Source organism: Delphinapterus leucas, chromosome 6 (genome assembly GCF_059928025.1).
Source record: "Delphinapterus leucas isolate spDelLeu-1000000601 "Yukka" chromosome 6, BTC_Dleu_Yukka2, whole genome shotgun sequence".
Classification (NCBI taxonomy): Eukaryota; Metazoa; Chordata; class Mammalia; order Artiodactyla; family Monodontidae; genus Delphinapterus; species Delphinapterus leucas.
The window spans coordinates 52,942,672-52,969,062 of NC_143134.1; the positions used below are offsets into that span (position 1 = coordinate 52,942,672).

The 26,391-nt window shown below is 39.0% G+C and overlaps 1 protein-coding gene across 3 annotated transcripts in view; it reads left to right on the forward strand.

The window, feature by feature from the left end:
* Positions 1-26,391, forward strand: part of ELAVL2 (ELAV like RNA binding protein 2) — a 250,598-nt gene that overhangs the window by 75,513 nt on the left and 148,694 nt on the right. For all 3 annotated transcript variants that reach the window (XM_022551630.2, XM_089913122.1, XM_089913123.1), the window contains exon 3: positions 14,911-15,014. In XM_022551630.2, coding sequence (XP_022407338.1) covers positions 14,911-15,014 — 104 coding nt within the window. The remainder of the gene's footprint in view (positions 1-14,910; positions 15,015-26,391) is intronic.

Sequence of the window (26,391 nt, forward strand, 5' to 3'; positions counted from 1 at the left end):
GTTTGGTGGCTCCTGCTGTTTATAGTAGCTGATGAGAGGCATATATCTTGTAGAAAAACAAGTTTGCTTGTGATTAACCTTCGTTTATTCCCTCTGCTTACTTAGTCATCGTTTAATTAAAACCCCTTGGTTTCTAGCCATGTGGGGACATAGGTATGCTTAGAGGCGTTAAATTTCTGTGTTCCGTAGAGTCAGTGGTATACATCATCAGTATCAATTTTTTTGAACAGTCTTCAGTTCTCTTCGAAAAGATCAAATTCTAGTTTTATCTTTATTTTTAGTATTTTTATTTCTAATCATTGATGCAGAATCTTAACTTTGTTTGAAATACGATCAATTTTATGTTCTTACCATGCAACCTGTTAAGATATTTATGTAAGCTTTAGAGGATTAGAATGGGATTTCTGTTCAAGTAGCTTTAAGTAAAAACACAGCATGGAGGTGGGAAGAAGGATGACCTGGCCAACATATTACCAGGTTTTAGGAAATGATACAGAAAATCTTTGAATAACACCTTAATTAGGCTGTAGATTCTGCATTCAGAAAACAATATCCTGTGGAGATTGTAAAAATCTCACTTAGCTCCTGGTCACTTGATTTGAATTTCCATAGAAATTTTGCTTCACTTTTTTTTTTTTATCCTAGATGAAAGTGATAGAAAATTAAAATGAAGGAACACCTTAGTTTTGTAAGGAGTGATGGAATCAAAGGCTTAGGCAGCAGTCAAGATTGGGAAGTAATTATATCTTATGGTAAGATTTAAAATTTGACCAAGGACAATTATTTGACGAAATTTGGTAACTAATATAGTTATCACTATGGTTAACCTTTAGGGTTTTTTTTTCTGGATATTCAACCAGAAGTCTTGAATTGCTAGGAAAGAGAAGAAATTATGGGCTAATTCCCATGTTTTAAGAGTGGAAGGACTGTAATTAAGATGGCCAAGTAGCATAGAATACTTAATTGAATTTTTAAATTATATGTTTAATGTAATCTTTCATATTCTGCAGGCTTATGAAAAATAATTTGCCCCTCTTCCTTGCTTCAAAAGAATGCTGTTTAGAACCAGTCAATCTTTATCTGAATCTTAACTAAATCTCAGAGATGTCTGAGGTTTTTACACATACACAAGTCACAACTGTAAGATGATAAAACTTTTTAAACCATAATACAAGTTTTACTTCCTTTAGTTTTAGGTGTATGTTTTTTAGGGAAGAGCAGAGGATCAAGAACCCAAATAAAGTATAGAAGGCTTTTGGGTTAACGAAATGCAATTCAGAGTATATATATATGTGTGGTTTCTTGCTAGGAAATATTCTTCCTTGGGGAAAGTAAGATTGGTAATTTAGGTATATATGGAATACCTTAATAATGTTAGTGTTTTTTAAGAGAAGTAGAATAAGCATTATATTATATTTGGGAATAGGACTTAACTAGTAAGTGATCTGGCAGCATACATAAGGTTTTTAAGTTTTTCCCCAAAGAAAGGAGATTAGTTTGTAATATATAACTATTTAGTGTTCTGTTGCTTTATAAAATAGCAAGTAAGAAATTGTCAGCAACAAAATAGGAAAACTCCTCGACACTAAAGGTTATTGCATACTAGAATGAACTAAAGACTAGTGTTTAGTGAAATCTTTGAGTGATGTACTTGTAGTCAAATACCTAGTGTTTTGTATAGCATTCTCCTGAATAGGATGCTCTTTAATGTGACTGATTCGAATGCACAGGTCTGAAATTATTTGTGAAACTTACTTGACAAGAGCAAGGTAGATTTTGTCACTGTTGAGGTATCATTTAATGGATCTAGGTCTTAGACTTAGCAGGAGGCCATAAACTCCTTGACCCCTTTTCTTTAAGGGACGCTTGGTGGCAGAAAGATGAATTAGTGTGAATGAGAGCTCTTCTGTTACCTGTCTTTGCCCTAATCTTGAAATGTGTTTGTAGAATTATGTAATATGGCCCCTAAAACCTAGAAGCTCTGTCTGTAGAAGTTGCTTTCCCACATCCAGAGGGTCCTTAATACTAATCTGGTGCCATGAAAACACAGCACTTTCCCCAAGAGTGAACCTCAGATACGAGAATACGCAAGTAGTCCAGTAACTTTAGTAATAGCAGATGAAAGAAAACATTTTAAAAGTTCCTAAGTTGAATTAGTTGAGATGCTCTTCTTGAATAAAACTTTTTACCTGCACCCTGCTTGTAGATTTGTGGGTATATGAGACAATAAAATGGTAATAAGTTAAAAAGATTATTTTCGTGTTTAGGTTTTTCCTGTCTCACAGGGTTAATGTATCCAGGAGTTAGCAGCAGTGGTCAGGTGTACTAAGTTGTGGACTATATAATTTGAATATTTCATTTTTAATATACTTTTAGTCAGTGGTAAAAGACACACCTCTCTAGTTCCATGTGATGGTGCTTTTGCTGTGATGCTGATGTGGACAGTGCTGCATCACCTTTGTGTGCTGAATGATTGTCTAGGCCAAATCTTTTAAGCATTTGCTTTTTTGCCCTTGTGTTTTTGTGAATTTTTAATTTAGAGGATTACAGGACCTAATTCTTTCAACTTTTAAACTAGGTGATTGTGGAAGAGATGCTTCTGTGTGATATGAATGTGGCAATTGCAAGAGCTAGCCCCTTTTGTATTTCTGTTTAGATGCCATCTGTTAATTGGTGGAGAAATTGCACTGGGCTCTCAGAGTGGTTTGCTGTAACATAACTGTCTCTTAGCAAGAAACAAAGCGGATATTTATTTTTGTCAGGGCACCTCTTTGACTTAATGGTAGCCATGGCTCCCACCTGACTCGCAGCCTTTACCATTTTTACTGTGTCCTGCTCAGCTTCCGCTATAGATTTTGTTCCATTGGGATTCTTTCCTCTTTACTGCTTCAGAGAGGGCTTTTTTGAGGTCCTTGAAGCTGTATCTGCAGTATTTAAATAGGTTTCCTTTATAGTCAGCATTTATACCCTAACCTGCCAAAACACAATTGGTCTGTTTGGGGATTTCTCCTAAGTATAAAAATCAGTGCTTTTGTGTGACTATTTTAAATTGAGGGGGAGGAAAAAAAACCCTGCTCCTCACATCGTCTTGGAAATGTAACTGCCTTTCTTTATTAAATATAGACTAAACAAAATGTCCTGTACAGAGAGAAGGAAAATCGTATGTTATTTATACCTAAATCTTTGTGTAGATTGGGGACAATGGATTCATCTGGAATTTTACTTCCTTTGTTGTTGCTAAAAATATCAGTAATTTCATTCTGGTCTGTCTTTTTAAAATAAAATGAACTAAAGTGGAGAGTTGTCCCCAGAAGGAAGCCTTGTTACCTGTATGGAGGATACTTTATCAGTGATGCAGATAAGAAGGTGAAATATGTGCTTTTACTTTATTTGAAACTTTCTTTTCTTGATGATACAGTGCTCTTCAGTGTCTCCTCCTTAAATGACCTGGCCTTCCTCCCTCCCCATCTTTATTTTTTGACTTGGTATTACCATATTATATGTAAAGGACTTAGATATGTGTGTGAATTCAGAAGTCGTGTATAACTTCGTGATTGCTACACAAAATGTCAAAGTGAGGTTTGTTAACACTTTGCGCCCACTTAGGGTGGTTATTAACACTTTCACTCATAATAGCAGCTTAACTGGGAGTTGGGGAACATTCAGGTACATACGTTTTTATAGCTTTGTAAAAGAGATCTCAGAAATCATAAGCCTTCCCTGGGGCAGTCATCTTGAGTGCTGCTTTTTGTTGGCTGGGGGTTATCTACACCCTGTTAGATTCATAGTGAATGAATATTTGAGAGGTCATTAGGTGGGTGGTTCTGTATTCATGTCAGGGTATTAACCTAAGGTTCTAAAGGTTCCTTCACGCCAAGGAAATACAGACCCTCCTGGGGTTTGAGGGGTTGCTTTCGATTCCAATCCTGGCCCTTAATCTGGAAGGCCCTCTGAAGGAAAAGAGTACTTGTTCCGAAAGTTCAGTTTTGGGGGAAAAGGCCACTTGGATTGAGTTAATCAGGCTCATTTTCAGATACGAGTGTATTTGGCGGGGGCTCAGATAACTGTAATGTGAACAAAAGTTTTTGTGGAATAGGAGAATCAGGAATAGAAGGTTTGGGCTGGGATTTGTCCAGATGAGAAGTTTGCGATTTAGGATCGGGGCGATTTGTAGGGACTTGTGAAAGATATGATGAGTTTTCATCCTCTCATTTTTGTCCTTTTAGAGATCTCTGGGGACTTTATTGAAAGGGATTTGGGGTCAGATCCCAGTTCTGGGTTGTCACGGCTTCTTCCCCAGGAGTCTGCTTGATGCTAGATCTGTATCTCCTTAGTGATTTTTCAGTCCGCCAAAGATAACCTCCGTAGGTTTCTCTCATGTGTTTCATCGTCACTTCCTGCTTGGTTCATCCTACAGTATGACCACTACAAGCCTTTACATGGGGTGCCCCAGTTCTCAAGATGGAGGGTCTGCTTCTTACCTCTGCACAGACTACTTGTTGTTCAGTATGCCTTTGGTCTAACAAACTCCTCTGTACTTCTCCACCAATTAGCTCTTCTCCATATGCCTGTTTCCACAGTTTCTCTGACAAGAATCTCCTTAAATTTCACCTCCTCTGTTTGAACCAACTAAAGCTTTCTCTTCAAGTTCATCCTGGTTAAGCTTGAAACGCCAGTGATTAAATATAGGTGTTCTGTGTTCAATAAGTGCCTGCATCTCTCTTGGTTATTGTCTTGCTTTAAATTTTTGAGCTAAGATCTTAGAGGGCAGAGACCATGTGGTACTTATCCCACCTGCTTTTCTACAGCTAGAAAGCCATGCTATGCGTGTGAAAGCATTTCAATGCAATCTGCTGATGAGGGAAGTGTCTTGTGTGGGAGACGATTTTGGCAGTAGCAAACACGTTTGGCTTTAGCCATAAGAATTGCTTTCTGAGTTTCTGGAAAAGGAGTATGTAAAGCAAGTCCTGTTTTAAATGAATATTTTTATAATGCGGAGATCTCTAATCTATGTGTTTTGTAGTGATGGATTTGTTTTTGAGGGTTGAAGTGGTTTGTGTACCTGTGGGGCGATAAACCTTTTCGTGGTTTTTTCTTTTAATACATAGTGTCTTGATGGATTGAGAAAGAATGGTGAAGTTCCAGTCAATCAGTTACATGACAAAGAACAAGAAAAACAATGCAGGTGTATTTGGAGATTATGAATATCCTGGTTGAAAAGTTGTGTACTTTGGATGCACAGGACTCTGCCTCAAAATAATTCCCAAGCTTGGCCAAAGGCAGTGAAATGTATGCTGAAAAGACCGAGTTTGGATAAGTCAATTATGGTTTCGAAAACTACACTACCACTTACCAGCTACCTCTGTGCCTTTTGAGCAAGTTAGTTAATATCTCAGGACCTCCATGTTTTTACTGTAAAATGGGTTACAGAGAGCTTTGTTGTGAGAATTAAATATGTTGGCTGTATGTAGTACAAGGCTCATAAGATGCTTGATAGCAGCCAGTTATTAGGTAGTGGTACTGTTTGCTTCCAGAAAGCTAGAAAAAAGCATTTATGGGGCAGTGGGAACAGACTTCTCTCCCAGACTTACCGAGCTTTTCCTATTGGAAGGTTTTGGCTGGTGAACCTTTAACTTTGGGGCGAGTGAGAGACTTTTTTAAAAAAAAACATTGTGTGTTCAAGAAGAAAACTAACCCTCTGTAACAATTTTTTTAAATCATGTGGACCTGGTGGGATTTGCATGGTCTGACTAATGTTTCCCATTCTTCTGGACAAAACACCACACCATAGTGGTTGGCAAAACTCTCTTATACAGCTCAGAAAGGGCACTGGGCTAATTATAGTGTTTAGGGCCTTTACATTTTTTTTTTCTTGCAATATCTAAATTTAAAAAATCTCTTACAAAGAGAGAAGCACATTAAGAAGCTGTACTGCTTTTTGATGGACTGCTTACGGATTTCCGTGTGTGTGTAGATTGACACCAGCTGGTAGTGCAAGCAACAGCAGATGCCCTTTTTACTACTGCAGTTGTTAACTGGTTTCCCTCTTTACCACAGTAATATTTTGAAGAGTATAGTTCCCTGGCCCTCATCTCAAATGATATTTATTTGAACAACTCTACTGCTTTTTAAGTAAGCACAAAATAAAGCAGGCAACACAGCCCCTTTTTGTTTTTTTTTGGTATTTTTGGCCGTGCCCTGCGGCTTGCGGGATCTTAGTTCCCCAGCCAGGGATTGAACCTGCGCTCTCGGCAGTGAAGGTGCAGAGAGTCTTAACCACTGGACTGCCAAGGAATTCCGCACAAGCCCCATTTTGTGTGTGTGTGGCAGGGGAAATCTGTATAGAGTTAATTATAAGAAACAAAGAAGTGAGACTATTGTAGCAGACTCAGATCTTTAACTGAGAGTTGATTTTGCCCTAGCTCAGGGTATGTTAATATCCTAACTTTTTTTGAATGGTAAGGTCTGACTTTCTGGCCAACTAACAGTTTTCTGGCTTTTGCTTTCACCACGGGGATAGCTCCAGTGTTTGAAGGTAGGCCTGCTGAGTTTTCTTTTAGAGCAACTACCTAAATCAGAGAGTAATGAGAACTGGTTTTTTGTTGTTTTTTGTTTGTTTTTAACAATGGTGTTGAGATGCTATAATATCATATTCAAATACTTTTTCTCAAGCTAGAGAACCTGGTCCAAGTTAAAGTCTTCTCCTAAGATGGGTGTACTAGAAGAAATAGTTTATTTTCCCACTTTAAATAAAGATCATTTTTCCTATTCTTCCTGGTCTCCGATGCAAGACATCTTAGTACCCATATGCACTATTTGAGAATTTAGAGGATTTAATATGCTGTTCTCAGAAGCCTAAGACTGAATTGTGTGGGAGTTCTTAATGTCTGAAATGGTGATGTATTAAGAACCCACAGTTTTGCCAACTTAAGCAAGGTCATGCTGCATTGCCAGCAGATTCATAATTACTGGGACTGGAACTATAGGCAAATAGAGCTCTACCAGTTGTATAATCGGAGGACAGATATGGCCATTAAAATTAACTCAGTAGGAAAATGCTCCGGTGCTTGAGGTCATTAACTGCTCCCTCTCGAATTAGGCTACTTAGGTAATATTTACCAAGTGATGACTGTTTACAACTTTGATTTCAGCAGAAAAGTTACGATTTAAACTCTCCTATGTTATCTGAATATATCTGTAAAGTCCTGAAAACCATTTTAAAATATTGGGCTCTTTAGTCTCAGGCCAGCTTTATTAGCAGTTGGGTAGAAGATGAGTCTTCTGGTGAGCCATCTGTTTTCTGTATTATGTGAGTGTCTAGGTTGAATTCTCCATCCTGGTGATAATCCCTGGTAATATCCTTTGGGATGCTGGTAAAAATGCTCCAAGCTTTCAAGGGAGTCTGGCTTGGTCTGTAGTAATAGGATCTCACCAGTTCTCTGCCTCACAATTTGATCTTTCCCATCAGAGGGCGGTGAGGAGGACCTGTTTAATTTGACCTGAGTTAGTTGAATATTTAAATGGAAGGACCTCCTGCATCTGGCATCTGAGGAGACTCAAGCTAAGTCAGGAATTAAAATTTGGAGAGACTGGAGAAGATTACATCCCTCTGTTCTTCTAAGATTCTCTCAAAGCTTTCCCCTGATGTGTGGTACCCGCATGGTTTTGTTACACATCAGATCTGAGATGTTGAGAAAGCTCCTTTGTAAAGTCTGGTGCATGTTGTTGTGGTGCCAGAGCTGCAGTGCACAGCCTGTCTGAACAGACACACAAAACTAGTGCCCAAGAACAGAAAGTCCATCTGAAGAAACACAACACATTTGCAACTTCATTTTGTGTTTGGGGGAGGAGGGAAGAATGGTGTTAGAATGAGGGAAAGGAGTGGGTCTGTCTTTAAAAACAAAAATTGTCCCCCCTTGGAGTGAAAACTTGTTTTCCTAAATCAAATTATTTGCTTTTTTTGTTAAGGGATGCAGCTTTATATAGGGACTATGTTTAGAAACAGTGTATCTTCCCAATTTGCTTTTTTGTTGTTGTTGTTAAGTGTTACATTATTAAACCTCAGCTTGCAAATAGTCTTGCTTGTCAGAGAGGACCATAGTGACCTGTTTCTGCTTACTGGGGGATTTAGAAAAGAGTCATGCTGCTTTTGTCCTTTTTATTTCATAAAGCATTACTACTGCTTTAAATAAAATAATAGATACACATCAATCAGCATAGTCACCTTTTATTGTTGATTCAACTACTAGGTTTTTACAGAATTCACTCTGCATTTTATTTGACTTGTACATGAATAGTCTCGGCAGACTTAATTATATTAGTGAAAAAGCACTTTCAACAAAATTATATGCTGACATCCCATAATTTATACTTACAGATTTGTGAAACAGATTTATGTAAATCTATCAAATTACTCTAGGTGACATTATTTTTTTAAATTGAGATTTTATTTAAATGGTATTCGTAGAAAATTTTCATATGAAAAATTTTACATGAACTGTTTGAAAAAATGTATCTTACATCACTCCCTTATAAAGACAGAATACTGTAACATTTGAGCATCTTGTCTCCTTGTGTTCTGTAACCATCTGGTACGATGTAGGGACATGGGGAGCATGTTTATAAGGGCATCTCTCTTCTAAACCGTAAGTTCCTGGAAGGCAGATGGCTGTTTCTTCGTTTGTTCATTCTTTTTTTATTAGCTTGTTCGTTCATTCATTGTTTCAATGAGCATGTTAATAATCTATGCTAAGGTCTTTTATATCAGGAACTATGCTCAGCTTGCCCTTGCTCAACAGTCTAAGGGAGGCGACATCCAAATTGACTCAATACCCATACGTATTAAGATAAAGGTATATAATATAAAGGCTGTGGAAGGACTAGGGAGGGGCACTGAACAGTGAGCATTGGGAGTGGGACAAATTGTGGCAGGAAATGGTCTCAGAGAAAGTCCTAAAGGATTTGTCAGGGCTGGCCAGTTGGAGATGTGTATTCCAGGCACAGGGAACTGATTATGCGTTTCAGGGTATACGTATGTATAGGAGTAGTAGAAGTAAGCAAGAAGCTGATGGTGACCTTGGAAACCAGAGTGTGATTGGGATTTTCTTCTAGAAAGATAACCCAGACAACATTACAGCTGAGAATGACTGGTTTTGGAGTTAACAGGAGTCTAGGGAAGGGATGATGGGTTAGGATATTGTAGCAATAATCCAAATTAGAATAATACATGCGGACCTGTGCTAATGCCGAGGGGCTGGGGCTTGGGGTGGGGGCAGATTTAGCTGGTAGAACGGATGGGATGTGATACCCCTATGGTAGAACTTGCACTGAAATGAATCTGCTTGCACAGCTTCCCTAGTAAACTATGAGCTACTTCCTTGAAGTGTTGGATCAAATGTTATCTTCAGGGTGGGGCCTGCGCTCACCACTATATTTAGGTCAGCAGCCCTGACCCTGCACTCCAATCTCTCCTCTCTCCGCTTTTTTTCTCCTTAGCCCTTAGTCTCTTGTAATATATACTGTAGAGCTTGTTCTTTTGTTTCCTTCTACCAGAATGTAAGTTTTACGAAGAGGAATTTTTTGTCTCTTTGCTTATCCTCAGGGATTAGCAAAGAGTAGATTTTCTATAATCACTGAACAAATGAATGCTGAATGTTGGTGAGAAATATGTAGCATGACTTTTTTTAAAATTTATTTTGTCTATTTTTGGCTGCGTTGGGTCTTCGTTGCTGCGTGCGGGCTTTCTCGAGTTGTGGAGAGCGGGGGCTACTCTTCGCTGTGGTGTGTGGGCTTCTCATTGCGGTGGCTTCTCTTGTTGCAGAGCACAGGCTCTAGGCACGTGGGCTTCAGTAGTTGTGACTCGCGGGCTCTAGAACGCAGGCTCAGTAGTTGTGGTGCACGGGCTTAGCTGCTCTGCGGCATGTGGGATCTTCCTGGACCAGGGCTTGAACCCGTGTCCCCTACATTGGCAGGCAGATTCTAAACCACTGCGCCACCAGGGAAGCCCTAGGATGACTTTTAAATACAGAATTTTATTTTTCACAATTCCATGTTGAGAAGGGTCTCACTTAATATTGGTTGGATAAAATTAAATTTATGTACCAGGTTTGTAATCAAGAATTGTGGTGATCTATTGCTTTTACCTTTAAACCTGAGGGGGTAATTTGATACTTAGGACATTGATAATCATGTGAAATAGAAAAGACTAAATAAAGTGACCTTTGAATTAAATGGGTCCAGAAGATTGTGTATTTTTAATTAAAATATGCAATTAAATTTGTAATTAAAGTATGCTATTAAAAGCAATGTAGGTGGCAAGGGAACGGCTGCTGCTTTGAATTATGCACCGTTTGGGATAAATTGGAGTTTACTGTGTTTCGCACTAGCACTTTGTCACTAAACAGATTCTATTCCTGCTCTGACCCCCACGCAGCTCTCAGTGTGCCTCAGTCCCATTCAGAGGCCTTGGAGTGTTTCAGCTCTGTGCTTTAGATCACTTGACCATGACTCTAAGCAGCCTGTTTATAACTGTTCTCCTTATGCCAAGGAACAGTTTATAAGTAATTGTTCTGTCTCTTGTGAAGAAGTGCTCCTTCTCTGTGGCATATATTTAGATTAAAAAGAAGGGTGCAAAACAGAAGACATTCACACCAGACACTGTCTACAGAATACCATGCACGGAAGTGCGGTATTGAGCTGGAGCTTTCAGTACCTGCTTTTGAAGGTTTTAGTCCTATGACTGTAGAGATACCTTCCTCCATAGTGAAGTTTTAGAATCCCAGCTGTGACTATTAGGACCAAGACTTAGATTAATGCTTCCAAAATCCCTAAGAGCATGGGACCACGAGTAGCTTGTGAGGATAGCTGGGGACGAGTGGCATTGACCTTATTCTTGATGTTCAGCTACCAGAGGAATTTTTTGGCTTCTAAAGACAGGATTTATTTGTCTTGAAGGCTTTTTTGGGTGAGCCTTAGCTTTGTCATTTTGTTCAGAAGTTTCTTTTGATCATGTTGGTTTCCATAATTGTTATACTTGGAATTTAAATGTAGAGCTTTATAGGTTTTTTAAAAGAAGTGATTCTTGGTTTTGAGATTGTCAATATGCACATTCTAAATTCAGAATTACGTGAAAAATAGATTTGGAGGATATGGTTAAATGATGCTTGGTCAAGCCTTCCTTGGTAGTTTATGACTGTTACTAGCTGATGCATACAAAAGTGGGTCCAGGCTAAATATTTTTTCTTGATGTTTGACTTGCTACTGCTTCTGTTTTTTAAAACTCTATTCATAATAACCTGAAACAGGCACTGTATAAATAAGGTGCCTTTACATTGTCATAGGAATGAATAACAGTGTAGGAATTCATATATTCTGAAATTGATATTTGCACAAGAAGTACTGGAATTTGAGACAGTAGGCAACTGTCTCAAAACAAGTTTTTATGGTAGAGCTCTGTTAGAAAATGTGTGGTTACATTATATTTCAGGCATACTGAAGGTGACCCAGGTTCAGATATAAACTAGTTGTGAATTGAGGGGAGAAGAACATAGCATTTCAGAGTCTTGGATTCAAGTCCTGACCACTACTTTCTGCCTGTTTTTTCCTTTAAGGAAGCTGATTGACCTTGCCCAGCTTCAGATACCATTTCTTCCTTACAGGGAAGAATATGAGTATCTCACAAGATCAGTGTGAGGCTAAAATTAAACACTAGAACACCACACAGCTTAAAGATGAGAATGGGGAGAGTCTTGCCTATCTTTGTATCATTTGTGATGCCTCTATGTATTTTAAGCATCCAACACATATTTGCTGACTTGATTAACTCACTTTAAAATGAAAATCTGTGAAGTTACTAACTCCCTTGTAGTTCCAATGCCAACATGTTAATGCATCTACTACAGTGGATTTGGGAATGCAGCCGTTTAGCAGCAAATATCTCCTTTCATATTATTTTACTTAGGGTAGTAATAACATTTTGCTTACCTTAAATACTAATTGGCAGGTGTTGCTCTTCCTAATACTACCACTAAGCAAATTAGAAACTTTGTGGCAGAGAGCTCATCTGGGGATAAATATTGATTTTACTCAATTTCCAATAGTTGAAATTTGGTTGACTCCTCATTAAAACTAGCCATGGCTGCTTGAGGGGGTCAGGTCAAAGACCCATTCATTCAATGGCTAGACCATCTGATGGTGACATTGATGATAATACCTTTGGTTAAATTAATAACACCACTGCGCTTCTCATTCGTGCATTTAGCAAACTTCTTGAGTGCCTACAATGTGCTAGGAGTAAGAGCTCAGAGGACAGGGCAAGAGACAGCTAAGCAGGTTAGGATTTTTTACTTTACCCAGTGACCCAACTCCAGCAGGCACTGCTCTGCTAGAGAGTGACCTCGGTAGGCAGTAAACTGTTTCTCTGAAGTGATGGATAACTTGAAGATTTTAGAAGAAAGACATCTACTGGTTTTTTAAAAATGCATCTGTAAAAAAGGCAGTCTTCTTGCAGCGTCACTTCGCATGCCCAGACCATCAGCATCTGGCCCCTCTAAGAGCTCCCAGAAGCCTTATTTGCAGCCTCAGAGTATCTCTCACTATTAAAACTGTGATTCTCAGTCTTGGCTGCATATGTTAGAGTCACCAGGCTTTAAAAAACCTGGTATCAATGCTTCATAATAGACCAATTAAAAAAGAAAAACTTGGGGAAAGGGACTCAGGCATCAGTTTTTGTTTTTGTTCTTGTTTTTGTTTTTTAAGCTCTGTAGATGATTCCAGTGTGTACCAAGATTAAGAAAGGACTTTGATTAGAAGCTGCCAAAATACAGGTGTGAGGGTGGTGGAGAGGGTAGGTAGGAGAAATGGACTCAATGCTAGTACAATTGATAATTTGATTAATTTTGTTATAGAATAGCAGTGTGACAAAACCACCCAGTGTTCACTTTGCCTTTCCTTCCCCTGTTATATTGGTAGCATCTTTCTGGTTTAATTTTAAATGAATACATGTAAACTCCTTAACATGTAGTAGATATATGTTACTTTTCCTCACTTTATTTTTTGACTGGAGTGGTCTACCTCCGTCAATAGTGAATGTTCTCATCACTGCCTTAGCAACCTCACTGGGTAGGAATTATCCTCATTCTAGAAATAAGGAAGTTAATGACTCAGAGAGGTTAAGTAGTTTCTTCAAAGTCACACAGCTGGTAAACAGCAGAGCCAGGATTAGAACTTCTGTGTGTTTATCTCCAAAGCCTGTATTCTTTTCATCATAAACAGCTTCTTTGAGCAGATATTTTAATGTTCAGCCTATTTGAATCCTGCTTAGTGACAACAGAACTGCAACACATTTCATAAGAGGGCACTGTGCATGCAATAGACACACGATAAATGTCAAATTAGGAAAAAACTGAATGCTTAAAAATGCAATGGTTTCACATGCAACTTTTAAAAAACAGAGCCTCGAGTAAAACACAATCTATATGAGTAGTGTGAGAAAAAAAAAAAAGAACTGAATTAGTTTTAGCTCTCTCCTAACCCCCTTTTTTAAAAACAGAAAAAAATATAATTTGATAAAAGGGTATAAGCTAGCAATGATTATCCCCTCAAAATTATTGTGGTCCCCAAAATATAATCCCAAGTTTTCATGGTTATTAGGCATTGCGTTTAGCCTTCTCTCTCTCTCTCTCTCTCTCTTTTTGTATACTTATAAAGAACCACATTGACCACTCTGGTTAGCCTATTCTAAATATCTGTATTCATAACCACTTGGACCTAAGGTGCCGCTTAAAAGAAAAAAAAAATCCCTTTTTTTTTTTTTGCTATGAAATTGATCCAAAAATGGTAATTAATAAGAAGTATTTGGACCTTTACTGGGAATCTTCCAGGAAACCCTCAATTGGTTTGGTTTGACTTTTAGTAGACTAAATCTTTTTAATGTCCATTTTTGTCACCACCCGTATAGTGTTTCTCGCCTTTTCAAACTGAGAAACTTGCCCTTAGTTGAAAAATGGAGACCTTTAGGATTGGCTTTACTTGTCTGTGCGTTCCATTGATTCCGATCTCGTTACTTCCTATAGAGTCGGGACACATCAGTGAGCCAGAGGCGAGAGGGCTCAGATGATGGATAAAAGCAACAATAGACTCATTTGGAAGCAACTCTTACTCCAGAATTATTCTGTTTTTTATCTTTGTTTATGCTTTTCTTTCTTTTCCACATGTTCTCATGGGCTTGGATGTCCTCAGGTGTAAATCTTTGTGTTCATATTTCCCTGTATTCCTCAGCTAGGTCTTCAGACCCCTTTTAGAAAATTGGATTCAGTTTATTTGAATAAGCTCCTCTAAAATTAATGTACTTATGCATATACACACATATATTACATTTACACACACACATACTCACGATTCTCCACCGTTTTAGAATCTGAAATAATTGTACTTGGTAAAGGCTGTAAATTTGTCAGGGTAATGTGTACAGAACACTGACAGATTCTTGGTTGATGCTTTTCGCTTTCCAATTTTATGGGTAAGGAAACTGAAGCTGAAAAAGTCGTGCCCATGAAGCCCACACAGCAGCTCAGCGGAGACTTGCACCCACAGTTTCCGAAGCTGAATGTTGCCTTGCTGCTGGGCGCTCTGGCTCAGGCAGGACATGTATGATGGAACACTTTGGGTATGTGTGTTTTTTAAACAGCACAGCTTGCTGAGTTCTAACTGATGTTTAAACTTGCAACTGTAATAGACAGGAGATGAAAAAAGGCCACATGTATATTTCTAGAAGAATTAATGTAGACTTTTTTTTTCTATTGAGAGAATGTGCTGGCATTAATGACAAGACCATATGCCAGAATGAAAGTGGATGTCTGTCATCAGTGGTGTAGAGCTAACGTATGCCTTTTTCCCATTCCCTTTCATTAGGGCAGAGCTTGGGATATGGCTTTGTGAACTACATTGACCCTAAGGATGCAGAGAAAGCTATCAACACCTTGAATGGATTGAGACTTCAAACCAAAACAATAAAAGTAAGTTTATGGTTTTTTGGTTTTTTTTTATATCTACTTGCAGAACAGAGGTTAAAAGAATTAAGGTCTACTTGCAGTTCTTCCCTTTATTCATTTTGTGCCCATATGGACACTTCTCTGGGAGGCATAGCAGAATTTTTTTGTTTGTTGCATGATGAGGGAAACTTTATTCATGAGTACTACATGTAATTACTTACGTGTTAACAAAGGGACAGAGCAGCAACTTTCTCAGATAAGTACTTTATGAAACTTACTGAATTAAATTTCCTTCTTTGATAGAGAATTACTTGCCTATAACTTGAAGAAACCTTATACCATTTCTTCTAGCACAGGAGTTGGCATTCTTGTTCTGTGAAGGGCCAGGTAGTAAATATGTTAGGCTTTGCCGGCCGTGCAGTCTGTGTCACAACTTCTCAATTTTGCCCTCATAGCTTGAAAGAAAATATAGCCTCCATATGAACAAATAGATGTGGCTGTGATCCTATAAAACTATATTTATGGGCACTGAAACTTGAATTTCATGTAATCTTCATGTGTCACAAAATAGTCTTTTAATTTTGTCCCAATCATTAAAAAATGTAAAAATCATTCTTAGTTCTTGGGTCATAGAAAAACATGTCCTTGGGGTGTAGCTTGACTCTGTTCTGGCAGATTCAGTTTACTTTGAGGAGACTGACTAGAAGAGTGTACATGCCACACAGGTTATTTTTTCTGTTACAGTTTTCAAGACAAATGGTAAATAATTTTATGGATGTTTTTCCTGCTTTTCTGAATTTTTGAAATTCTGATGTAAATTCTCTCTGGGTAAGAAGTTAATCCAGTTTGCTGTGTAGATTTCTTTTCCTTTAGAATATGAAAGGGACGTTGCCTCTGGCAGAAGCTTAGTTCATGTGCCATCAATTTTCCCTCTCCTGCCCAGTGCAGACATTGCCAATCATGGCAGTCTTTCTCACTGAGTCTGGATGAGGCTCCCAAGTATTTTTTTCAAAATAGTGTTCCAGACAACCTCTGCCAATTGACTCAAGTTGGAACCTATTTTCCACCCTTGATTTAAGAACTCAGCTGAGACCATCGCCTGGAGTGGTAAGGGGAAGTTAGTCACAGCTGACTGTGGTATCCATCTTGCTTAGAGACGTGTCTAGAAGATTTCTGCTCATTTTCTCAGGTATCTGGAAATGCAATGTCATCTTTGTGCTTAAAAGTTGCTTCTCTCAGGGCTTCCCTGGTGGCGCAGTGGTTGGGAGTCCGCCTGCCGATGCAGGGGACATGGGTTCCTGCCGCGGTCCGGGAAGATCTCACGTGCCGTGGAGCGGCTGGGCCCGTGAGCCATGGCCGCCGAGCCTGCGTGTCCGGAGCCTGTGTTCCGCGACGGGAGAGGCCACAACAGTGAGAGGCCCGCGTAATGCAAAAAAAAAAAAAAAAAAAAAAAAAGTTGCTTCTCTCAGAGTTGTCAGTTAAGGTTAATTCACTAGCCCTGGGTAGTTTTGACAGCTTGTTCTTTATATTTTTTGGCCCAGAGGGAAAATGCCTCCCACCACTGTCTCATCTAAAGGAAACTGTATGCAGTGGCCCCCAAATATACTTGGATGTAAGACGTCCGAGATTCTACATATTTCTTGGTCAAGAAAATGTCCTACGTACAAAACGTCTGATTATTAGATTTCTAATACATTCTAAGATTGCAAACACTTGTTTATTTTGACCTTGTTTTTTCAATCTGGATGATTTTTTTCTAATTGTCCACACTTCTTTGCACGTCCTCTGTTTGTGTCACAGAGATTAACCTTTTAATAGTACTGTTAAGTAATGATCAAGTGTCCTTAAAAAGAAGACATCCAATGTCCAGTTACCGTCAGATTGTTTTGTGAATGCTGTATCCTACTGCAGATTTTTGTGAGGCTCCCAATTTAAACTGACTTCAGGATTGCTGCTAATTTATCGTAGTTTTGAGGTCCTGAGTTGTGGTTAAGAAGAAAATGGAATAGATGGTTGGATTGACATACCCTTTTCTCCATTCCAGAAGTATCATACCTTATTTCATTCTACTGAGTCAGCTCTTTTGCTCTAAATCAGTTCTTTTGCAGTAAGGTCCACGAAAAGGTAGAAATGCAGGGGAGACAGGTCTCCATAGAAGAAATACCCATGGCCTGCACAGAGACCATTGGTGACAGCTGCTTCCTCACTGTCCATCACCTGGCCTTCTCTTCAGGGCCCAGCTGCTCAGGCAGAATACGTGGAAGAAAGGACAGTAATGCCTTGTGGCTTTTACACCACATGTGGCATCTGCTACTTTTCTCTGGATTTTCTGAGATGGGGGTGGAGGTGGTGGGTAAGCAGCAGGCTACTTCTTTCCCCACCCCCATTCAGTTCCTGCAAAGATACCAGATAACAGCTGGTGTCCTCAATTTGGCCCACATTTCTCTGAGGCAAAGCAGTCCATTTTCCAAAACTACATAGCACCATTTTTGTCTATTTGTTCTTTCTATGTGTGTTTTTTTCCCCCTTATTTTCAGTTAGATGTGTCTTGTGTTCTTATACAACATCTGAGCCAGGTTTTTCCTAGTGTTCACTGCTCTAAGTACCCTTTGGAAGTTGTATTTAAGCCTTTCCGGTCCCTATTCTGTAAATTAGTCTCTTTTTCCTTTCTCCAGTCTGTCCTGGTGGTGGCCGTCAAAAAACGCCACTTTCCTCATATCGCTTCTCACTCAAAATTCTCTCATATTCCCCTACTGTTTTACCATATCATTTGGCTTAACTTTGGAGTGACCCAGTGTTATTACTGTTCTCTATGGTAGTCAGACTGGCTTTTTGCTTGCAAGCGGATCTTATTCCCAGCCTCTGCATATATGCTCGTACAGCTCCCACTTCCTGGCATACTTTTTCTCACTCAGTTTATTTTTTATTTATTTTTTAAAATAAATTTATTTATTTATTTTTGGCTGCGTTGGGTCTTTGTTGCTGTGCACGGGCTTTTGCTAGTTGTGGTGAGCGGGGCGGGGCTACTCTTTGTTGCTGGCAGGCTTCTCATTGCGGTGGCTTCTCGTTGCGGAGCACGGGCTCTAGGCATGCAGGCTTCAGTAGTTGTGGTGCGTGGGCTCAGTGGTTGTGGCTCGTAGGCTCTAGAGTGCAGGCTCAGTAGTTGTGGCGCACGGGCTTAGTTGCTCTGCGGCATGTGGAATCTTCCCGGACCAGGGCTCGAACCCGTGTCCCCTGCATTGGTAGGCGGATTCTTAGCCACTGCACCACCAGGGAAGTCCCTCTCACTCAGTTTAACAGCAATCATCTCATCTTTTAGAGCCTGTCTGAAGTTCTTTCTTCAGTTGCTGCCTTCCTGGGTTGTTCTAACTCATGTTGGGTTCCCCCCTTCTTTGAAATATGTTCTCTTTACCCATGTGGAATCACAGAAGTTTTGGGGTCGAAGGGACCCATATATGATTTAGACTTAAGCACTAACCTCTGCCCCCAGTAAAAGAGTTGAGACCTAGGTAGTGGTCATAGAGTTTAGCTTAGACCAGGCAGTTGAAGACAGAGCTGTGACTCAAATCCTTGTCTTTTGATATCTACACTAAAACTCTTGCCGTGACACCATGCTTTCCATTAGAAAGCTGCAGTAGATTAATTCATGTATACGTTATGTACAAGTGTTTGTGCACCCTTGAGTTCAGGTTTCTCATATGTCTTCCAGACCACCTAGCATTTATGCATTTTATAGATTGGAATATTAAAACAGTGAATCAAGTGCTGTGAAAGGTGGTTTATTTAGCAGTTTCTCCTGGGGCTTCCTAGTAGCATTAGCCCAGTAGGGTTTTGTGCAATAGATGGATGGTATGTTGAATAAATGACAAATATTCAGTATTTCTGCAATGAGTAAAGCAGAGTCCCTCAGGCACTGTGAAATCCTAAAGCAGTTATTCCCAAACTTGGTTGCATCAAAATCACGAGGAGAGTGAGTTAGAAGTACAGGTTCTGGGACCCACTTCAGACCTACTCAATCAGTGTCCAGAGGTGAGATGCAGGAATCTGTTTTTAATATGCTTTCTAGGTGATTTGTGACAGTGTGTCTAAGACCTAGCACTTAGAAACTACCAAAATGTATGTTTTTTTGAATAGATGGTTTCTCTAAACACTTGGTATTTTTGCATGCAAAGTTTCATTTGTCTTCATCTTTTACCTTGATAATCTTCTTCTGGATAATTCACTTAACTGGAATATTAACCATGCTTTTTTTTTGAGCGTGCTGAATGCTAGTTTAGTATTCAGAGTAAAAAGCAGTTCATGCAGTTTTCACTTTTTAAGAGGTGTGGCTTAGAAATTAGAAAAACTTAATATGTTCACCTTATGTTAGAGAGAGGTTTATTTATTATGAATAGCAGCATTCATAGGTTAAAGGTTCAAGATGAGGATCACTTTTTTTTCCTGGTTGGGTTAATGTCCCAGCAGCTTACATTGCTGGTGACATCACACCATCCTTGAACTGCACAGGAGACAGTCATGATGGGTTAAGCCTACCCGCGTTGTCCCTAATAATCAGCTGGTAAATAAAGTGGATATTACAAGATGTTTTTAACTTCTGATATTAAGGAGGATAGTAAAAAGGGAGTATATGCACAATTCTTTCCAATCCTAAAGGAAAATGTATTTTTTTGCCTAGGTTAATGGCATCAGACTTAAATTCATAATTAGCAGAGTAAAAGCATTCATTTCTGAAAATACTTAGACTTTCCCCCCACATCAAGTACTGTGAATAAGAGAATATCACATACACAGTAAAATGGATATCTTGACTCCCAGCATCTCTTCCAACTCCTCCCCCACCTACAACGGGCCCAGGAAGCTTTATTCCACAAAGTGGGCTTGCTTCATCTGAAAGTAGTAGGAGCTATTATCTCAAGGAATAGAGAACTTTTCAGCATTACTGATAGGTACTACCCTTAGAAATCCATGTCTTCTGTCTCACAACAGAAGAAACCCTGTCTAGAAATGCTACCAGCATAGAAAAACTGCCTAGACTTGGTTTTGATTAAATCGATTTTTCTTAATCATTCAGATGTAAGTCAGATTAAATCTTACCTTGGCTTAAAAATTATTAATTGACATACATTAATTTGGAATTTCTCATATTAAATTTAAACTGCCTTTTCAGTCTGTATGGAAAAACTGTTATAAAAAATTGGAATATTAATTACAAATAGTAATATCTGTTCCTTAAAGTGTTCAGTTTATTAGAGAGCAATTAAGTAAAGCTTAATAAACCTTTATTCTAAGCTACTGTATTGCTTTTAATTTTTTGTTAAATTTATACCATTTCCTAGCTTATCCTTTTCTCAGTAAATGTCATGTTTGCAGACTCTTTTGCTGTTTAGCATGAACTATATCCTTAATCTAGGAGGAATATAGAACTACATTTCTGAAATCTTACCCTCCCTGGCATTGCTTAAGTGATTTAACTGGCTCTGTAATCTTGGACTTATCTTTTAACCATTTAAGTTTCTATCTATATCTGTAAAATCTTTAAAATTAATGAATTAACTTATCACTGAGTATGTTTATTACCTGACTCTTAACTTTCCATAGTCTTCCAAACTGCATATTAAGAAAAAGTGTAACTGTTTTTAATGAACTCATGGTTATCATATAGAATGGTTTAGTTGAGAATGCATTTAGAATGAAATGCAGCACCCTGTCCTGAGGAGGTAACAATTTTAACCGTTTCCCTTTGCCACTGTTGAATGTGTAGCAGCCACGGTAAAATTCATACTGGAAACACTTTTCTGGCTCAACCTTCTTTTTGGTTCAGGATTATCTGGGATGGGGTTGGTTTTTATTCATCATTTAAGTTGTTCATTTATAAATGTTCTGAACATGATGAAATACCTTGTAGATAGACTGCATAAATCCGCTCCCCACTGTAGAGAAAGAAAGAGCTTGGAAGCAGGAATGGGAGAGTGAAGCTTGGCTACAGGCTTGCCTCTTGGTGGGTGCTCTGTTTAAAATATCTGCAGCACCATTCTGGGGTGTGGGTTTTATAATAGTAGGAAAGCTGAGAGTTCATACTTTTGTCGGAAGTTTGAAAGCGGGTGTTAGGGAAATCACATAGATTAGCTAGAGGAGAAAGCTGGGTGGGGGTGATGCAGAAATAAGCCTGAGAGCAGTTAGGGATCCAAAAAGGTATGGTATGTGTGGTTTTATAGTGTATGTGAGGGAGAACCACCAAAGAGTTTTGAGCAGAGTAGTGACGGAGTTGGACTTGAGTGTGTATTAGGAGGGGAAGATCTGCTTTGCATTTAACTCCACATCTCTTTGAGCATCTCAAGCCACCCTAGTGTTCTTGTGGCTTATGTAGTTGATATTTCCCTTGAAGGTACAAAGTGTAGGTGCTCGTAGAAGAAGTGTGGGCTTCACAAATTTATAAAGCATCTTCTATAAAGTACCCATCAGTTCAACACTTGAGTACAGATCATCATTTACCTTTTACCTTGACCAGATTTGGAAATTTTGAAAGTAATAGTCTGAAGGACAGGCCTCAGATTAACTGGCAAGTTTTGAGACGTTATCCTAAATTGTTATTTAGCTGGTCAGATCTCTGAGGAGAGACAAAAAAGTTGAAAATGTGGAGGCAAAAATGGAAACTTTGAGTAAGTGATTTCTTTGACTTTTAAAAAATACAGACTGAGTGCATGTTTTTCTAACTTCATTTTTAACCCATGGTCTGGAACTTTCTAGAGCCATGTGCCAAATTTTAAGTGTACTGCCATATCTGATTATCAGAAACTCTTCAGTGCATTTAGGTAAAATTCTTGTATCTATATTGAGTCCAGTTTACATAGTCCTTATATAAAATGAGGAATAACAGATTTTTTTTGAGTAATGTGTTATTTGTATAATGCACATCATGTGTTTTGTGGAATGATTTATTTTCAGCTTTGATTTTTTAAAACATAAAAAGCCCCAGAGATTTTTACTTAATCTCAGGGACCTAGCAGGGTCCAGACTTTGTTTGTCCTGACTTCAGGCCTGTTGTGTTACTTCTGCTCCTTGCAAGCTTTGTCCATATTGGGAATTAGACATTTGAAAGTTCCCAGAGGGCAATAACTTGGCATTCTCTGAACAGCTTTTCTGTAGATACTTTTCCACAGTTGTTGGAGCAGAGGCTGAGACTGTACAGAGGGAAGGGTGAGGAGGATGGTTCCTGGGGGCAGTGTTCTAGCTTACTTCCTGTCCATCCCTGCTTGTGAGCCATGGAGGGTGGTGGTGGGAGAGTCTTAGCAGCTGAACTAACCCATCTTCCTTGGGAGGGATTTTATAGATCACTTTATTACCCAAGCATGGCCCTACATTTCCTGCCTGTTTCATAAACGTACATCAGCAAAGGCATTTCTGCAAGGCACTGTTAGCACTTGTCTGCTTAACTTTTCTACTGCTCTTTAAGGGTAGGGTAGGACTTGTTGTTGTTCACGTATAACTCAGGAGAAGTAGTGCTGGGTCCGTTTGGTGGCTTCAGTCTGTTCTTCCAGAGCTAGCTGGAGAGGTTAAGATAGGTGTGCTACCTTCTGAAAAAGTGTCTTAATTCCTTGCTCTATCTGCTTTGTATAGTATTTTTATAGGACTTTTATCCTTTTGCTTGTCTGGATTCATGCCAAAACAATAGTCTCTTGTAGCCAAATACTCCCTTTGGCCAGTGAAAGGAAGCTCGGGTTAAGGGACTTGTTCAAAAACGATATAGCTAATAATAGTACTACTAGGACCAGAAATAGGCCACATTGGCTGATTCCGGCACCTTTTATGGTTTTCTTTCCGTTTCACATTATTGATGTTCAAGCGTCCATACACTATAAACAAACTGAATATTCTCTTGAGGACCTTGATTTGGGGCTTTTAGCGTTCCTGAGATTTTCTGAACCAGGCCTCTGTTAGGTGCGAGGGAGTGGAGCTGTGCCTGGTGGTAGAAAAACTCTTTCAGGCTGAGCACGTGAGACAGCCAGACCTCCGGTTTGAGAAGAAAACTGGTATCTGGAGGTCCTATTTAGCAGATAGGTGAGTTAACATCGATTTAAGTATTTCAATGGTAATGGACAGTAAAAGAAGCATTATAGTAACTTTTTGAATCTCTGTTTTATAGACCACTCATTCTTCAAGAATGTTTTTCTGGTAGGTTCCTTTTGAGTCCTAGATGCTAGTTTAAAAATCACAGAAAAGTGCATTTGTCTCTCTTTAAATTTGTGTGGGCTCTTTACCAAAGCATGTGTAGTCCGTTTTCTTTCACTCCCACCTCTGCCAGGTTTTCCTGTAATTGCCTTTAGCATCAGTTCTCAGCCATAAGTACTACATCAGAATTCCTGGTGGAGCTTTTGCTTCGGGAAGTTTCTTGGCATGCTGTTCATGAGCAAGCAAGAGAGGCGGCTATATTTTGAAAACAATACAGGAAATCGGTTACTTACCCCTGTCCCTCCCACCCCACCCCACCCCACCTTTGAAGAACTCCTTCGAATGCTGCATCAGGACGTGGAGTCACAAGTCCTGGGTTCGTGTTCTGCTCTTGCTCTGTTGGCCTAATTCGCTCATTTATAAAATGGTAGAGATGGTCCCAGGTTACATAGTTCCGGTGAAACGATTGGCTTGACATCTAGAGGTAGAAAATACTTGTGTTGAGCTGTTGTTTTCAGAGACAGAATATCAAGAATATTCCATTGTTTTTCAGTCTGCATTTTCTATATTAAGGTGGTATTTTAGAAGTCTAGTTGGGGAGGAATTAAAAAGCTACTTTTACTCTGAAGAAAGTAGTCACAATGTTTAATTCTTTGGTTCAGTTTTGTTGGATATTTTAAAAATGGCTCTAGTTACCTTGTGTTATAGAGAAGTAGATTTTGAAAAAAATAAATCATGCTAATAGGCTTTCTTTTGGGTCATTAGTACCAGGTTACCTCCTCCCAGGGGAATGAGAAGTTTAATCCTTCCTGCATAGGTTCTGGGCTTGCTAATGAGTCTTGAAATGACCCACAGGTGAGCCGAAGGAAGGGCAAGCAGAGTGCCTGCCTGGCCCTGGAAACTTATAATTCAGAAAATGCTTTAGTTTCCACAAATTTTGTTAAATGACTCTTTAGAAATTTGACCACTTCTGACCACCCAAACGACCCTGTTCACCTTCCTAGAAAGATTCCAGAGTCATTGAGAGAGGCTCTGACCTCATAGAATCAAGCACAGCAGCCTTTTCGAGACTGGCTATACTGATGGGCTCCCCAACCCAGCTGAGCCACTTGCAGCAGGTCCGGTTCTTAGAAATACCTTTGGATGGGTTTTATGGGCTTTGTTTTACTTTTGCATTTTTGTATTTGTTGGTGATTTATAGTCACATATACTTTCAAGCTACCTGGGAGTTTGTGTTATTCAGAAACCAACACTGGTGGATGGTGAAGAGAAGGGCTTGACATCTGTAATGTTTATGAGCTCTCCAGGAAACCCAAACACGCCCCAGAGTTTGAGAATTTTACCTATTTAAAATCCCTCAACATAAGAGACTGCTAAAACTTTAATGTTCATCAAAATCACTGGAGTGGTCTGGTTGATAAAATGCAGATTTCTGGACCTTAGTCAAGACTTACTGAATATGATTATCTACAGAGTGAGGCCAAGGAAATTGTAGTTTAACAAGCACCACAGGTGATTCTTAGCAGGTGGTGGCCTGACCTGAGAACCATTGTTGAGTGGACCTTAATAGTTTACACTTGGATAGGTCTCTGGTGCTTGTTTCAAAACAAATCTATTGATACATGTAAGTAAGATTTTCATTTGTGGGTCCTCTCATAAGCTATCTGGAATGCTTGTGATTAACAGGTGTAATTTTAATGAATATAATGTCATACTTACCCTTTCTCCCACACACATTCATTCTCTCTGTCTCTCATACACACAGATGTGCGTGCTCATTTTCAGAGCATTTGAATGTCATTAAATACTTCTAGCGTTACAAGTACATAAACATCATTTAATGTTTGATTCTGAGAGTGGGGAATTTGCTGCATGGTTCTTCTGGAGCTCATTCATTTACAATGGGTATTTCATAGTATAGAGTTTAGGACTTGAATTTTATGATCCAAGATAGTTGTGAATCCTTAGATTATGGAGGTTGCTTTTACAATACAATAAAAGTTTGTCTCATTTTTATAAACTTCTAGCAACACTCCTGACCCACCCTCCCTAGTATCTGGATACTTGAACTTTCTGGTCAGGGTCTGAATAAATGGGAATTTGCTCTTATCATAAAGGACTCTTACACATAGCATGTTGAAAATATTTAAAGAAAAAAAATTTACTGTGTGCTACCTTAATGTATAAACCTTTTGACCTATAAACTGTATTTTGTCCCAAAGCTGTGGGAAAGTAGTGTGTGCATACTGTTGCCCAAAGGCTTAGTATGTCTCTGTTCTGCTCAGATTTGCAAAAATGGGTTAATAAGTACTTGTCACCAACTTGCAGGACTTTCCTTAGTGTTCTTCTTCATTAACCAGTGTTCTTGGGGGAATTGTGAAATACACATTGTCTGCAAACTACTCTGAAGCACAAAGTCAAATGAACTGTGAAGGTGAGGGCTAAAAACACCTCTCTCACCTTTGTACTTTGTTCTTTGAGTATTAGAGAACATTGATCTCCCAAGTGGCAAAGGGGATACTATTTGGCGGTTTAATTACAGCCAGTGAATGTTATTGATGCTATCAATCAGTGAGACCCAGGGAAAGGGCATGGTGCCAGACCATTCTGTGCTCCCAACAGTGTAATTAAATACCGTAGAACTAGATTCTCAAGGTAAAGTGAGGTCATCTGAAGCAGGGGAACACTTTGTCTTGCAAGAAAGGTAAAGGTGGTTATCTCCTCCTTGCTTCCCCTCTTTACATTTCTGGAGGAGTTCTATGAATGGCAATGAATGATACAGTCTCTTCTTTGTGTACAGTTAAGGTTGTTGGTGTTTTCCTTAAAAACCCTCTCTCGTAAAATCTTCACAACTGTCATACAAAAGGCTTTAGGAGTACAGTAATTACTTTCTGTTAAAGCTGTTTGGGGGAATATATAGCTCAGGTGTCTAATAGATATTTGGAGAATCAGAGATTGTCTTTAAATGAGACTATTAGTCCCACAAATCAGCTCATTTAAATAAGCTTTCCCCATGATTATTCTCTAATGTCTAATCATGTTGAGAGAAAAATATCTTGGTAGGTTTGAAGTTATAAAACATTCAGTAATATTTCAGGGGTTATTCCTTTTAAATTATCTATTGAACACATTTGTCATAGTTGTATAACTTAGGTCAGGTCTACAAAATATATGTAGGTAAAACTTTCTTTGGCTCTGGGGAAGGCTTTTAATAACATTTCTATTATCCTTT